Here is a 13,445-nt window from a genome sequence, read left to right as displayed (position 1 = left end):
CGTGAGCCCGCCCCTTGGCCAGGGCGCCGCGGTCAGGTGGTTGCCCACGCGCCACAGCTCTCCCGGCCCTGCCAGTCCTCTTAGTCTTTCCTCAGCGTGGTCGCCCTTGATTGTCCTGGCCCCCAGCCTGCCTTGCCTGTGTCTCTGGCAAGGGAGGGTGACTCCCATTCCAGATGTTACAGCCCGCTCTGGAGCCTCAGCCTGCGGGGGGTATTTGGGTGTACCACAGAGGGCCCCAAGGGATGCCGGAAGGTTGTCCCCGTTCTGGCGTGGGCCCAACCCAAGGTTTGGACCTCGCAGACCCCACGGGAACTCTGGAATGAGATGTTGACCGACTACCTTCTCCACCCCCGCCCTCTGCTCTGGCGGATCAGCAGACCCTGGACTTTGATCTTTCCCCCTCAGGCCAGGGCAGCTGATGGTTGTGGGCAAGCTACCTCCAGGTAGCTGGGCCGGCCCCCTCTTCCCCACCTACCTCTCGTCCTCCCCCCACATCTCCATCACCCTGGCTCCCCTCCCTCATGACCGCCTGGATCCTCCTTCCTGTCAGCCTGTCAGCATTCTCCATCACTGGCATATGGACTGTGTGAGTAAAGTGGGGGACACGGGCGCTTGAGGGCACACACAATGTTCCTTGTCCTGTTGTAGGCTCCAGGGTGGTACCCATAGTCACTCTGTCTTCAAAGCCTGGCCTGGTGCCTGGGCACACAGCCCCGTGGGACAAGCTGGCACCACTGCTGCCCAGCAGGATGGCACTGGCAGGCCTACTTTGAGCCAGGACAACTTCCAGAGGGGCTCTAGTGGGGGGCCATGCCACCTTCTCAGGGGAAGCATCAAAAGGCAGCAGAAACACACACTTCTCAGCAAGGACAGTGAGGTGGAGGAGTCCCTGGGAGGTGGCTGGGGTGGGAGGGACATGATGGGCAGGGTGACAGTTCTGCTCCTGCAGGTATGCCATGGCTGTGATGAACCGCCACGTGTGCCCCGTGGAGAACTGGTATGGAGCACTCTGCAGTCAGCCTCACTCTAAAGCTCCCTTCATCTCTGTCCCCTCTTGGGCCCTCAGCTGCCATGAGCCAGACGGAGACCCTGGGCCTCACTGCTCTTCTCTGACATTGGTCCCAGGCATGGCTTCCTGCCCATCTACCTACTATCCACCATCCCTTCACCCATTTGGCTTCTGTTCCAGGCAGGCCCTGGGGAGTAGACTTTTGTGCCTTTGCTGGGGAGGTCTGGGAGAGGGTCTTCTTTGAGGCCTGATTACAGGCCAAGGGCTTGGGGGCAACCCCTTCCTGGAGTCTACTCGGTGTCCTGCCTGCCAGGTCCTACAACGAGTCCTGCTCTCCTGACCCTGCCGAGCAAGGGGGCCCCAAGACCTGCTGCACCCTGGATGATGTGCCGCTTATCAGGTAGGTCCCACAAAGTGTGCAGGTCAGAGAGATCCAAGGCTTCCAGACTTTCAGAGAACCCTTGAACCAAAGGACTAGCTGCAGGTCACAGAAATAATCATTACACTAAGAGCTACTTAATAACAAATACTGCATTACTTGCCCCAAGCGCTGAGTACTTTATATGCTTGGTGTCTGAATCCTCCCAGCAGGGAGGCCACTATTGTGTTCACCATTGCATAGGTGAGAAATTGGAAGCTCAGAGTTACTCCTCCAGGTCCCACAGCTAGTAGGACAAGACATCTGGATTTAAGCTCAAGCACTGTTTGCCCAGCCCAGGTCCTGGTTCAAGGCAAACCAGATGGACCTCAGGCCTCAGGCCCATTCTCGTTATCTCATGCACACCCAGGCTGTGCTGGGGGAGGGGAGGGAAAGGGCTCAGTTCCTAAGGGACACTGGCCCTCCTCATAAATCAGTGGCTTGCCTGCTAAGGAACAGGCACTGATAAAACGGGCCAGATGAGGGTCACTGGTGCGCCTGCATCTCACTCTGTCCTGCCCTGTCCCCTCAGCAAGTGTGGCACATATCCCCCAGAGAGCTGCCTCTTCAGCCTCATTGGCAACATGGGTGCTTTCATGGGTGAGTTCTCCCCTCGGTCCAGCCTCACCAGCCCCCTACACACCCTCTTCCCAGAAAGACTCAGAAGCCCTTGATCCATGCAGCCCTCCTCACCAAGTGCTAAGGCAAGAGGGGCAGCTTCTGTCCTATCCCTTGAAAGCCTTTCAAAGGCTGACTCCCACACAGCCACTGGCTGACTGGAGCCTGAGGAAACCTAGTTCACCACCAGCTGTCCAGCCCCTTCCAGCCCTCAGAAGGGCAGGAACACAAAGTCTCTGGGAAGCTGGTGGGCAGGCGGGGCTGGTGGAAGGTGCTGGGCCGGCCCCAGCCATGCTTTCTTCCTGCAGTGGCCCTGATCTGCCTCCTGCGGTATGGTCAGCTCCTGGAGCAGAGCCGGCACTCCTGGGTGAACACCACGGCGCTCATCATGGGCTGCACCAATGCTGCAGGCCTCGTAGTAGTTGGCAACTTTCAGGTGCTCCACCTCCCCTTCAACTCCCGCTAGTAGGGCCGGGTTGCCTACATAGGCAGTAGTGTCCTGAGGCTGGAGGTCAAGGGAGGACTGGGAGGGAAATGAAGAAGGAAGAGGGAGCGGGAGTGTGATGGAGGGCGGATGGTGGGGCCACCTCATGGATTAGCCCATCTGTCCGGGCCAGGTGGACCACGCCAAGTCTCTGCACTACGTTGGAGCTGGTGTGGCATTGCCTGCAGGGCTGCTCTTTGCCTGCCTGCATTGTGTGCTCTCCTACCATGCGGCCACCTCGCCCCTGGATCTGGCTGTGGCCTACCTGCGAAGTGTGCTGGCTGTCATCGCTTTCATCACCCTGGTCCTCAGTATCCTTCCAAGGAAGGGCAGCCAGGAACACATCCTCTGGGTCACAGACCCCAGTGGGGTGGGGCCTGTGTTCCAGCCAACACTGCCCACTTGGACTTCTGATCCCTGGGAAGGCCTGAGCCTTCACCCCAGCCTAGTTAAGTATCTGGGCCTGCAGAAAGGTGTTGTATGTTCTTGTGCATTCTACCTAACATTTCCTTAGCCCCATCCCAGGCGGCGTCTTCTTCGTCCATGAGAATTCTCAGCTACAGCATGGGGCAGCTCTGTGTGAGTGGGTGTTCGTCATCGATATCCTCATTTTCTATGGCACCTTCAGCTATGAGTTCGGGGCAGTCTCATCAGACACACTGGTAGCTGCACTGCAGCCTGCCCCTGGCCGGGCCTGCAAGTCCTCAGGAAGCAGCAGTACCTCCACCCACCTCAACTGTGCCCCTGAGAGCATTGCCATGATCTGAGGTCAGGAGGGTGGCTGGCCCGGCCTCCACAGCACCCCGCCTCTTCTCTTCTTTGCATTTATTTTGTACCAAAAACAATTTTCAGAAAGTGTTCTGTTGGGATCTGGGCTTCCTCGCTCCTAGAGAAATGGCCATCCCACATCCACTGTGCCATAGAGGAGCAGGCCCGGCCAGCTGTCTCAGCCATATGTCCTGCTCCCTGCACCACAGTATTGTTTTGTGTTTAAAAGGTCACCTTCCTCACTCACCCAGCCAGCCCTTCAGGTGCCTTCTCCCAGTGCCAGAGCCAGACCACTGGGGTTTCCTGCTGCAGGAATTGGGGGCTGGGAACAGCAAGAGAGATTCGAGTCTGGGGGTGGGAGGAGCACGCCTTAGCCTACAGTAAAGGCCCACTTCTGGGCCCACTGAGCTACACTGGGATTCTTCACTCTGCCCTTCACTTCCCTTAGGACAAATAACACAGCAAAACTATGTGGGTATTTTAGTACTTTTTTTATATCTATTAAAAGAACTCTAATTTGCATGTTTGTAGTCAGTTCTCGAGAGACAGTGAAGGCCTCGTCCAAGGTGGCTTTCCCAGAGCAAGCAAGCAATGGGAGGATGCCCTTGCCCCCAAGGTGTGCCTCCAGTGTCCAGTGTTCTTTAAGAACAAGTGGCACCACGCCTGCCTGGCAAGCCCAAAGTCCTGAGTTTGATCCCCGTACCAAAAAAAAAAGGCTGGCTTGGTGTTTAATCCTAGCACTCAGGAGGCTGAGGCAAGAGGATCACTGAATTTGAGGCCAGCCTGAACCACATGGCGAGACCTTGTCTCAAGGGGGAAAAAAAAAAACAAAAACAGGTTTTCCAGGTGCTGTCCAAATGCCCACAAGGTCTTGAAGCCCTTTCTGGGTCTTTAAACAGTCTAAAGAGCTGACCTGGCCTGACAGTTTTGCTTCTTTCCCCCACCTCAGAATCTGGGTTGAACTTTGATTCCTTAGTCGGACAGAGAATGGGGGAGGTGACACAGGACAACTCTAAAATGTTAAAAGTAGTTTTCTCTGTCAAGCTAAAGAAAACCCCCAGGAGTTCAAGTTTAACTAATGGTTCTAAGATTAACTAGAACTTGGAGAGGTGGGGGTGGTAGTGGGAGTTAGTTTATCAGCTTTAAATAGCCACAGAGTAAGCAGGGCTTGATGGCACATGCGTGTGATCTCAGCACTCAGGAGGCTGAGGCAGGAGGATTGCTGTGAGTTTGAGGCCAGTCTGAACTACATAGCAAGACCTCATCTCAAAGACGGGAAGAAAAAAAAAAATAGCTACAGGGTAGTAGGCCCTGACATAGTTTGCCTTCCAACTACAAACAAGCCCTAGCTGGTCCAGTGGCCAGTTTGTTTGCCTGGGTCCCATTGCCCCTAGTCCAATAGGCCAGCAGTGGGGAAATACAGTCTGGTGCCTTCTGCAGTTTACCTTCCCCAATAGCAGTAGGGACCTAATGGAGGATACAGGGCCCCTACTTCAGCCCATGAGCAATGCAGTGGCAGGGTGGGTTAAGAAACCTTTAATAAGGACTCAGGGTACAAGAGAGATGTGAGGGGAGGAACACTCAGCTTTTGCCTCCTCACATGTACATAGCCCCGTGGAGGTTCTCCAGTCGATGCTGCTGCTGCTCCTTTCGAGCCTGGAAAAGAAAACACGTCAGGGCCAACCTGAAGACATGGTAGGTTAGGGCCAGGGATTTAGCTCAGTGGCACCCTGTCTGCCTTGCAAGTGCAAGGTCCTGAGTTCAATCTCTGGTACCAAGAAAAAAAAGACTCATGGGTAAGGGGGTAGGGTATTGTGATAGAACTGGGTCTCGGGGTTTTCAGTCCCCTAAGCATCCACATTGCCAAGGTGTTAGTCCTCACCGTAATCATTGGGAAGTGGCCAGAGCCAGGGAGTCAGAGGCCTACCAAGGCCTGCCCAGGAGGGAAATGGAGTGAGCACAGTGGTCGGCCCCTACCTGATCTCGTCTGTGCTCCTCGTAAGCGTCATCATCAGTAGGCAGCTCATGGCGGCACAGGGGGCAGGAGTTGGTCTGAAAAGTAGGACAGTGTTCCACCTGGGTCTCCTCTGGACTAATCACCCTGCCCTGCTCCCAATTCCCACCTCTACTCCCACCTTTCTGTGATCCCTGGAACAGTCTGACCAGAGAGAAGCCTGAGAACTGGGCCCCAGGGAGGGAGGGGGTCTGGAAGAGGGGAAATAGTACCTTGCTTAGCCAGGGCAGAATGCAGCTGGAATGGAAGAGGTGATGGCAAGGCATCTCAATGACAGTCTCCTCCTCCTCAAATTCCAAAAGACACACGGGGCACTTGAGATCTTGAGGAGGGAGTGCTGATCAGGAGACCTGCCACAGCCTTACCCCGCCCCACCCAGCTCCCACTCCTGAGCAGTACTCTTGCCCCAGCCCGGCCTGGAAAACGGACGGGTTTGGGGGAAAAGGTGTCTGGCAGACTTGCCTCAGATAGCAGAAGGAATTAGTTTCCTCACCAGCCTGAGAGGTGCTGATGATTGTCCTGGGGAGGTTTTCAACCACAGCCTTGGCAGCAGGTGGAGGCAGTTGGTGCTCCCAGTCTACTACCAAGCCCAGGTCTTCAAGATCCATCATATTGGAAAGGGATCTGGGAAGGGTGCCAGGTCAGAACCAAAGAAAACTTTCTCTTTTCCCTATACCCACATTAATAAATACCCTGCCCAGCTACTAGTAATAATAACTATCATTAGTACCTATGTAGAAGCTCACAAGATAAAGAGGACAGGGTGAAATGGTTTACAGCTCTGACCAAATAACCCAGCTCGCAGGCTGTTTATTTTCATTTTACACATGAGGCAACAGGTAAGGAAGTGACTCAGGCCCCATAGGACTGGCCTGATAAAGTCAATTCAAGTCACCAGTGGGCTTCCCTGCTTGCTGTTCACATAACCATGGCCCCTACCCAGAGCCACCATGACCCATCTTCCTGCTTCTTACAGCCTGCTGGCCTCCACGCCCACCACTCCAGCTCAGTCCAATCCCCTTGCCCGACCCTGCCAACAAGGACCCGAACTGTCGACACCCGCTTAACACTCCAGATTTTTCATCCATCCTTCCTAGAATCTGCTGCTGTCCCTTCTTCAGTCAGCCCCAGACCAGAAACCTAGACAGCAATCTGGGCTCCAGCTCCGACCGCCCCCCCTCCCCGCACCCACCTCGCGAGCTGCAGCAGCATATTGAATCCGGTCTCGTGTTCATGGTCTGACAGCTCACAGTCGTGTTCATCGAAATAAGACGCCATGGCTACCCGGCTGTCTGTCAGACAGCCCTCCGACCCTAGATTGCTGCTTGACAGCGCTGGCCAATAAGCTGGCGAGTTTAGAGAGGAGGTCCAATAAGAATAATTCTAGGGCGAATATAGGGGGTTGCTAAAGGTACGAAAGCGGAAGTATGACTCTGTCGCCTCTCATTGGTCACATTAGTCAGGTGCTCAAAGACTAAAAGCCAATGGGCGAAGAAAGAGTAAATTGACGGGAGTTTCTGGCCTGGTCTAGGCAGTAGTACCCTGAGAAGCCAGTGTGTGGACTGAGAAGGTCCTCTGTGTACCCCGAGGCCCTCAGGTGCTAGAGACACTGGAAGGCGCTGTCCCTTGCTGAGCGTTCGCGAACCTGGAGTCGGAGCGCTTCCCGCTACTCTGCGGCGACCCCCGCCTGGCACTTCTACCCTGCTGCCCTCTAGTTGGGTCCGGAGTTTACAATTGCTTTCTCCCTAGCCCCTGGGGCGGGGAATTCCAGCGCATTTTCTTCTGTATTAGGCACAAGATAAAGGGTGAGACAAACATCCCAACCACGGTACAACTGGAGGCCTCACCAGCTCTTGGAACTGTGTGACCTTTAGCCTATTGGTCAACCTCATCGCCAGTATAGCATCTAGAAAACTACTTTGTTTCGATTTTGTGGTATTAAGAATGAAGCCCAGGGGCCTTCTCATTGTTACATCCCCAGCCTTTTGTTTTGGTTTGGTTTGGCTTTCTGAGGTTGTGTAGTTCAGGCTGGCCTTGTGGCTGTCATCCTGAGGGCTGGGTTTACAGGTATGCACCATTGCCCTGAGGGGACAGTATAAATTTGGGGGGTGATTGTACTGTCAGGCAGGGTTGAGAATCACTGTGCTCATGATTTACTTTGATGGGTGGATATTTTACAAATGGTACCAGTAACACAATAGTCCTTGAGCTAAGAATCCTTGACCAGGGGCTCTCAGCAGCATGCTAAAAACGGCTACACTCCTAACTCTTGTTATGTATGTAAAACCCTAGTCTCACAAATGACTTGCCCAAACTGACACAGCCTAGAAGAGGTGTTGCTAACTGCAGGGCTAAGTGCTTTCCTCCATTTCTCCCAGGACGGGAAGATGCCAATAAGCCTAATGAAAGTAACAGGCTATGCAGAGTCAAACTTCACAGAACTCTCAGGGCTTGTTTTGTTTGTTTGTAGCTCTCACTCTTCTTAACAAGAACCGGTTTATTGTACATACTTGATCCTGAATTCCCCTTGCCATTCACACTTGAGTTGGAACTGCAGTTAAATAACCAAGACAGAGGATGCCCTCTTACACAGCCTTGGTGCTTTCTTTCCTTCTTTTATGCCCTTGCCTGTAGCCCTGAAGGCACTGGCTGCCTGGTTGTGTGGCCCAGAAGACTGAAAAGCTTGAGTTCTTTAATGTAGGACCAATCTTTTGTGACCCTGCATGACAACACCATAGAAGTGTCCTTGTTTTCACTCCACTTGCCTCATTTGCAGTCTAATATGAAGCTAAATGAAGAACATGGCATAGGCTGAGAAACTGGGGAGGGAGACCTTTCGGAAGGGGAAGCCTACCTGAACATAAGAGCCTCATGAAAACATCTCTAGTGCTTTCCTCTTTGCCCTTCCAACTAGCACCCCATTGATATTCTGAGCACCCACATATCAAAACTAATAAATTTCATTTTCAGGGAAGCAGGTTTGAGGGGCTGGTCTGGGGGCTGTTGTTTCTGCACCCACACTCCAGGAAGGTTTGTCTGTGTAGGTATTGATGCAAGTAGGGAAGAGTAAAGGAGGGACCACCTAGTGGGGTGGAGGTCCGACAGAAGTAAACAACCTGAGACGCACATGCATGAGCTTTTAACCAAACAGCAGCTTTTACTGGGCTTCAGGTGGGGCTGGCCAGGTGGGGCTGGCCAGGCATGGCTGGCCAGCAGGCTGCCCTCGAGGGCCAGTCTGTGGCATTGGGGACACAAAGGCACACACATTACCACTGCCCTTCAGCACTCACTGGGGTGGCTCCACGGGAGCAAACTCCAGGATTCTCTGGAGACCAGAACTGGCCAATGGGACCACTAGGCCTCTCCCCTGGGCCCAACTGGGTCAGTCTCCAGGCCTTGAGGCAGTGCCTACATCCTGGGCCTGTGGGGCCCCACTGTCCCTGCTGCTCTGTGGGAGAAAGATGACCAGCAGCACAATCAGGATGATGAGCAGACCACCGGCTACCACCAGCCCCAGGTAGATCCGGCAACGGATGTTCTTCCAGCGCTTCTTCTGGGCCAGGGTCTTGGTTGTCTTGCTGAAGGCAGAGCTCTGTGGATGACCAAGACACAGGGTGGGAGTTAGCAGTTCCCATAGGGTCTCAGAGCCAGCTCCAACCAACCACATTCTGGAAGGGGCTGCTCTCCCCCTGCATCCTCCTCATACTGCCCTTGATGTCCACACAAGCTGCCTGGGACACTCAAGTCTGGCTCCTGCTCTAAGACGCTCGAGTAGCCCTTGACTTCAGCCCTTTGAGCACACCTCCAGTTAGTAGAGCTGGTCCCAAATCCTTAGAAAGGTCCACAGCTTTAAGCCAATGACATTTTTTTTTTTAAACTGGGCTACATCCTTAACCCTTTCTAAAAATTTTGAGACAAATACTCACTAAGTTATCCAGATTGGGCTCAATTTTCGATCCTCCTGCCTCAGCTTCCTGGAATGTTGGTATTACATGCCTATGCCACCATTCCCAGCTAAAACCAGAAACTTCTTGCTCTGTGAGGCCTATCTGTTACATATCTACAACTGAGTGCTTCAGAAAACCCAGAGGCTTCACACTGGCCTCAAAGAGTCCCCCCTGGCAGTAGCCTGGAGACCCTAAGCATGGCCTAAGGCCTTCCTCTGAGGATTCCACCAAACCTCTCCCTCTCCCTCTCCTCCCTGCTCCCAGGCCTCAAACCATGTCCAGGAGTTGGTCTGAACGCTGCTCCAGCTCTGCCAGCTTCCCGTCACGCTCCAGGACCTTGTCGAAGTTGTTGAGCATGATTTCGGTCACCTCGTTCGCCTGCTGCTGGCATCGCTCCAACTCTTTCCCTGCCTGGGCACCAAGGCCAAGGTCAGGGCTGCAGGAGCCCCCACCCACCCCTCACCAAGACCTCAAGCTTCTCTCCCCAACACTGTGCATGGGTATAGCACGTGGTAGCATCCTTCCAGCAAGAGCACACTGCCCTGTGCAACGTGAAGGGCTGGCTCTGTGAGTGGGTGGGGCTTCCCTTGGGTTTCCCTGGGTGCTCCTCTTGCCCATCAAGATGGGGAGGAAGTCAGCTCTGGCTTTGAGCATCTCAGTGACCTCTGAGCTTCTCAGGACCCTCCCGCAAAGCCCACACTTGCTCACTAGCTCCAGTGTATGCCTGGAGACCAAATGGCAGGGAGACTCAGTCCACAGGGCCAGGAAGGCACTCTGGGACCAGTCCATACCATTGTCTGCCCAACTGCTCCTCCAGAGCCGCGATCAGGTTCAGATCTCCCTCCTCAGCCCCTGACCAGTTAGGCCATTTCTACCTCCTGGCCCAGCCAGCTCCCCAACCTCAGTGCCCACAGTCACTCCCTCTCCTCCTGGGAGCTCAGCCATCCTGGCCTCTGGGCTCCAGTCTTCCATTTGGCCAGTCCTTCCTGGGGTCTAACTCATCAAGGTGAGACCCACCACCCTTGTGCTTCCTAGGCTGGGCGGCAGCTCTTCACCTAATCAACACCCAGCTCCTTTCAGGGGACTGGGAAAAGAAGGGCAGGGTCCAAGATGGAGAAGAGGAGCGGGCAGGGAGAGTGAAAGTCTGATTTGGTTGTGAGAGAGGCACGGAGCTCAGGAGGTGTGTTGGCTCATGATGTAATCCCAGCACTCTGGGAGGCTAAGGTAGGAAGACTGCAAATTTGTGCCCTACCTGGGCAACCTAATGACTTAGAGATAACTTGTCTCAATTTTCTTTTTCTTCCCCGTGGTACTGGGAATTGAACCCAAGATCTTCACACTGAGCCACATCCCCAGCTCTTTTTAAATTTATTTTTTGTTTTTAAACAGGGACTTGCCACTATACATGGGTCAAAGGAAAAGGAAAAAAGAAAAAGGGTAGTGATGTAGCTCAGTGCAAAGGCCTTGGGTTCACTCTAATACCAAAAAAACAAAACAACAAAACAGAAAAGAAAGCAAAGCACTGAGCTCTGGGTGCGTGCGACAGAGACCCACAGCAGGAGGCCCTGGAGCAAGCTAAGGCCCAGGGGCAGGGCCAGGGACGCTGCGGGAAGATGAACACTGAGGACTGGCAAGCCACAGCCCTTCCCTCCCCTCTGCCTGGTCCTCCAAAGCCATCCGGCTCTATCTCTTCCTCACAGAGAGCACGGGCCAAGCTCCCTTTCCTGCTGGCCCCCATGGCCCATTGTCTGCAGCTGACACGCTGGCAATGGACTGAATTCCACTGAAAACCAAGAAATGAAGTGTTGGAAAGGATCCGGAGGCCACAGAGGACCACTTCCCACTCAAGCGCGAATGCTCCTTCAGTTCTCGAAGCAGCCTTGCATACAGCCCTGGGTTTTTGCAAGCCTTGGCTCCCCATTCGAACCCCAGACTCTGCTATGTAACCCAGAGGCCTGCACAGTGCTGACTGCTGTGAGGACTCAGGGAGCCGCTCTGTTGCTTTATAGCCCATCCAAAAGTAACTCTGTTCTCAAGAGAATTTCGCCCTGTGTGCTTCTAGCCCAGCAGGAGTTTCGAGGGGCAGGAGTCTGAAAACCAAACAGGTCGATATTTACCCATGAGCTAGAAAAACAACCTGCTTTGAGGGAGGCAGGCAAACCACTGGCTGGGGCGGGGCGCACTCCCAGCCCGGGGACCCGGAATAGTGAAGAGCAGAGAAGCCTCATAATCCCTACCTTACCCCGAGCCGACCATCATCACTACCAGGTTATTTGGCCAACAAGGCAGTGGGACAAGGTCTCCCTATGTAGTCCAGGCTGGACTTGAACTCAAAGCAATCCTGCCTCAGCTTCTCAAAAGCTGGGATTACAGGCGTGCACCACTACCACACTCACTTCATTATTTGAGCCTCTGAATGCTCGTACATTCCAACAGCCCAACGCAGCAACTTGGGAATGGACAAAGATTTGAAAATGAAAATGAGTGCTAGAGATTGGTGGAATGCCGGATGTTATTTTTTCCATTCAGAGCCTGACAGCTGTTGTTATCTTATTCTCACACAAGGGGTGACATTGGGTCATATTCTCCAGAGGGCTGCCAGTGTCTCCCGCTGCAATCTGGAGCAGTCTGCGAAGTCAGGCTGGTCTGGGGCCAAGCTGGACCCAGGCCTAGAGAACATATGTACACCGGGAACACAGCCACACGGCCCCAGCCCTCCTTGGTCCCCCGAAAACAGAGGTAAAAGGACATGAACAGGTATCTGAAGGCCCCGGGAGATAAAGAGCTAGGTTATGTGGGAAGGCAGAAACCAGAGGGCAGGGCCTCCCTGCCCTGGGCCTTCCAGCTTCAGATAGTGCGTGGCAGGTGATGGCATGGGAGAAATGTTTTCTGAATGAATTGGGCCTGTCTTTAGGGAGATAGAGACATGTGTGACACAGAAAAGGCAAGGAGTTACAGTGGGCAGTATAGAGTAAGCACCACAGTCACCCACAGAGAGGGTGAGGCTGCAGCAATGACAACTGCTGGGCAGCTGAGACAGGAGGGTTCCTGTGAGATCAAGGCTAGCCTGAAGTACACAGTGAGACCGTCTCAAAAGAAAGCTTTTTCTTTGTTTTTGGTTTTTGAGACAGGGTCTCGTTATGAAATTCAGGCTGGCCTTGACTCACTATGTCTTCCTGTCTCAACCTTTTGGGTGATGAGATTATAGGCATGTGCTACTACACCCGGTACTCCAAATTAAAAAAAAAAAAAGTGAGAATTGCCATTGGAAGAGAGGGTGACCCCCAGAAGGATGGGTGGAGCTGGGGCATTCTGGCACAAATAGCGCACACCCCAACAAGGAAGAACCCAGCAGGGGGGAAGTGTAGAGGGGAGGGTGGGGCCCGGAAAAGTCCAAAAGTTGAAGAGAGGAGAGGAGCTGGAAGGGAGTGATAAAAACAGGAGCTGACGCTAGCATCACAGCAGCTGGTGTGGTGGTGCACACCTGTCAACCCAGCACTCAGGAGGCTGAGGCAGGAGGATCACTGAGTTCGAGACCAGCCTGGGCTACATAGTGAGTTCCAGGTCAGTCTCAACTACATAGTGAGACCCTGTCTCAAAAAAACAAACAAACAAAAAAAACACACAAAAAAAACAGCCAGGCATGATGGTACACACTTGTAATCCCAGCAGTCTGGGAGGCTGAGGCAGGAGGATCCAAGTTTGAGCCCAGCCTGGGCAATTTAATGATTTAGCAAGATCCTGTCTCAAAAAAAAAAAAAAAAAAAAAAAAGCCCACATAACAAAAAATAAAACAAAATTAACAGGAGGCTTAGGGGTGTAGCTCAGTGTGAAGGCCCTGAGTACAGAGAAAAAACAAACAAGTGGCAGTGAGGAGCCCTCCAGGATCATTTCTTTCTTTTTTTTTTTGTACCGGGGATTGAACTCAGGACCTTGAGCTTGCGAGGCAGGCACCACTGAGCTAAATCCCCAGCCCTTTGGATCATTTCTCTATTGGTGATAGACTGAGAAAAGCCAGGGAGAAGGGCTGGCCAGAGAGTGGACAGCACCCTCAAGGCGTGAGGAAATGCTGTTAGGCTGGACAGGGTGCTGGAGGGTGAGAGGCGTTTCCCAGGCTTGCGGGGACTTGCAGGATCTGAGCCTGGGGAGGGGGGTGGCTGTGGCCATACAGAGGGTGGAAGTTCCAC

The 13,445-nt window shown here is 53.5% G+C and overlaps 3 protein-coding genes across 3 annotated transcripts; 1 reads left to right on the top strand and 2 right to left on the bottom strand.

Moving 5' to 3' along the window:
• Positions 1–48: 48 nt before the first annotated feature.
• Tmem150a (transmembrane protein 150A) lies at positions 49–3,819 on the top strand. The gene is made up of 7 exons (XM_010625680.2): positions 49–586; positions 950–997; positions 1,323–1,409; positions 1,960–2,027; positions 2,354–2,481; positions 2,663–2,840; positions 3,055–3,819. Exons 1-7 carry the CDS (start codon positions 522–524, stop codon positions 3,294–3,296), a joined length of 816 nt encoding a protein of 271 aa, XP_010623982.1. The 5' UTR covers positions 49–521; the 3' UTR covers positions 3,297–3,819.
• A 282-nt stretch (positions 3,820–4,101) lies between these two features.
• Rnf181 (ring finger protein 181) lies at positions 4,102–6,659 on the bottom strand. Its single transcript, XM_010625682.3, has 5 exons — positions 6,504–6,659; positions 5,805–5,935; positions 5,524–5,633; positions 5,275–5,349; positions 4,102–4,953 (listed from the first exon to the last, which is right to left on the bottom strand). Exons 1-5 carry the CDS (start codon positions 6,587–6,589, stop codon positions 4,894–4,896), a joined length of 462 nt encoding a protein of 153 aa, XP_010623984.1. The 5' UTR covers positions 6,590–6,659; the 3' UTR covers positions 4,102–4,893.
• Positions 6,660–8,435: 1,776 nt separating this feature from the next.
• On the bottom strand, positions 8,436–12,353 carry Vamp5 (vesicle associated membrane protein 5). Its single transcript, XM_010625683.3, has 3 exons — positions 11,655–12,353; positions 9,532–9,669; positions 8,436–8,903 (listed from the first exon to the last, which is right to left on the bottom strand). Exons 1-3 carry the CDS (start codon positions 11,781–11,783, stop codon positions 8,694–8,696), a joined length of 477 nt encoding a protein of 158 aa, XP_010623985.1. The 5' UTR covers positions 11,784–12,353; the 3' UTR covers positions 8,436–8,693.
• Positions 12,354–13,445: the final 1,092 nt, after the last annotated feature.

Source organism: Fukomys damarensis, unplaced genomic scaffold (genome assembly GCF_012274545.1).
Source record: "Fukomys damarensis isolate Sample0158 unplaced genomic scaffold, DMR_v1.0_HiC HiC_scaffold_2, whole genome shotgun sequence".
Lineage (NCBI taxonomy): Eukaryota > Metazoa > Chordata > Mammalia > Rodentia > Bathyergidae > Fukomys > Fukomys damarensis.
The sequence above is the reverse complement of the archived record's forward strand: the minus strand, read 5'-3'. Positions and strand labels throughout refer to the sequence as shown.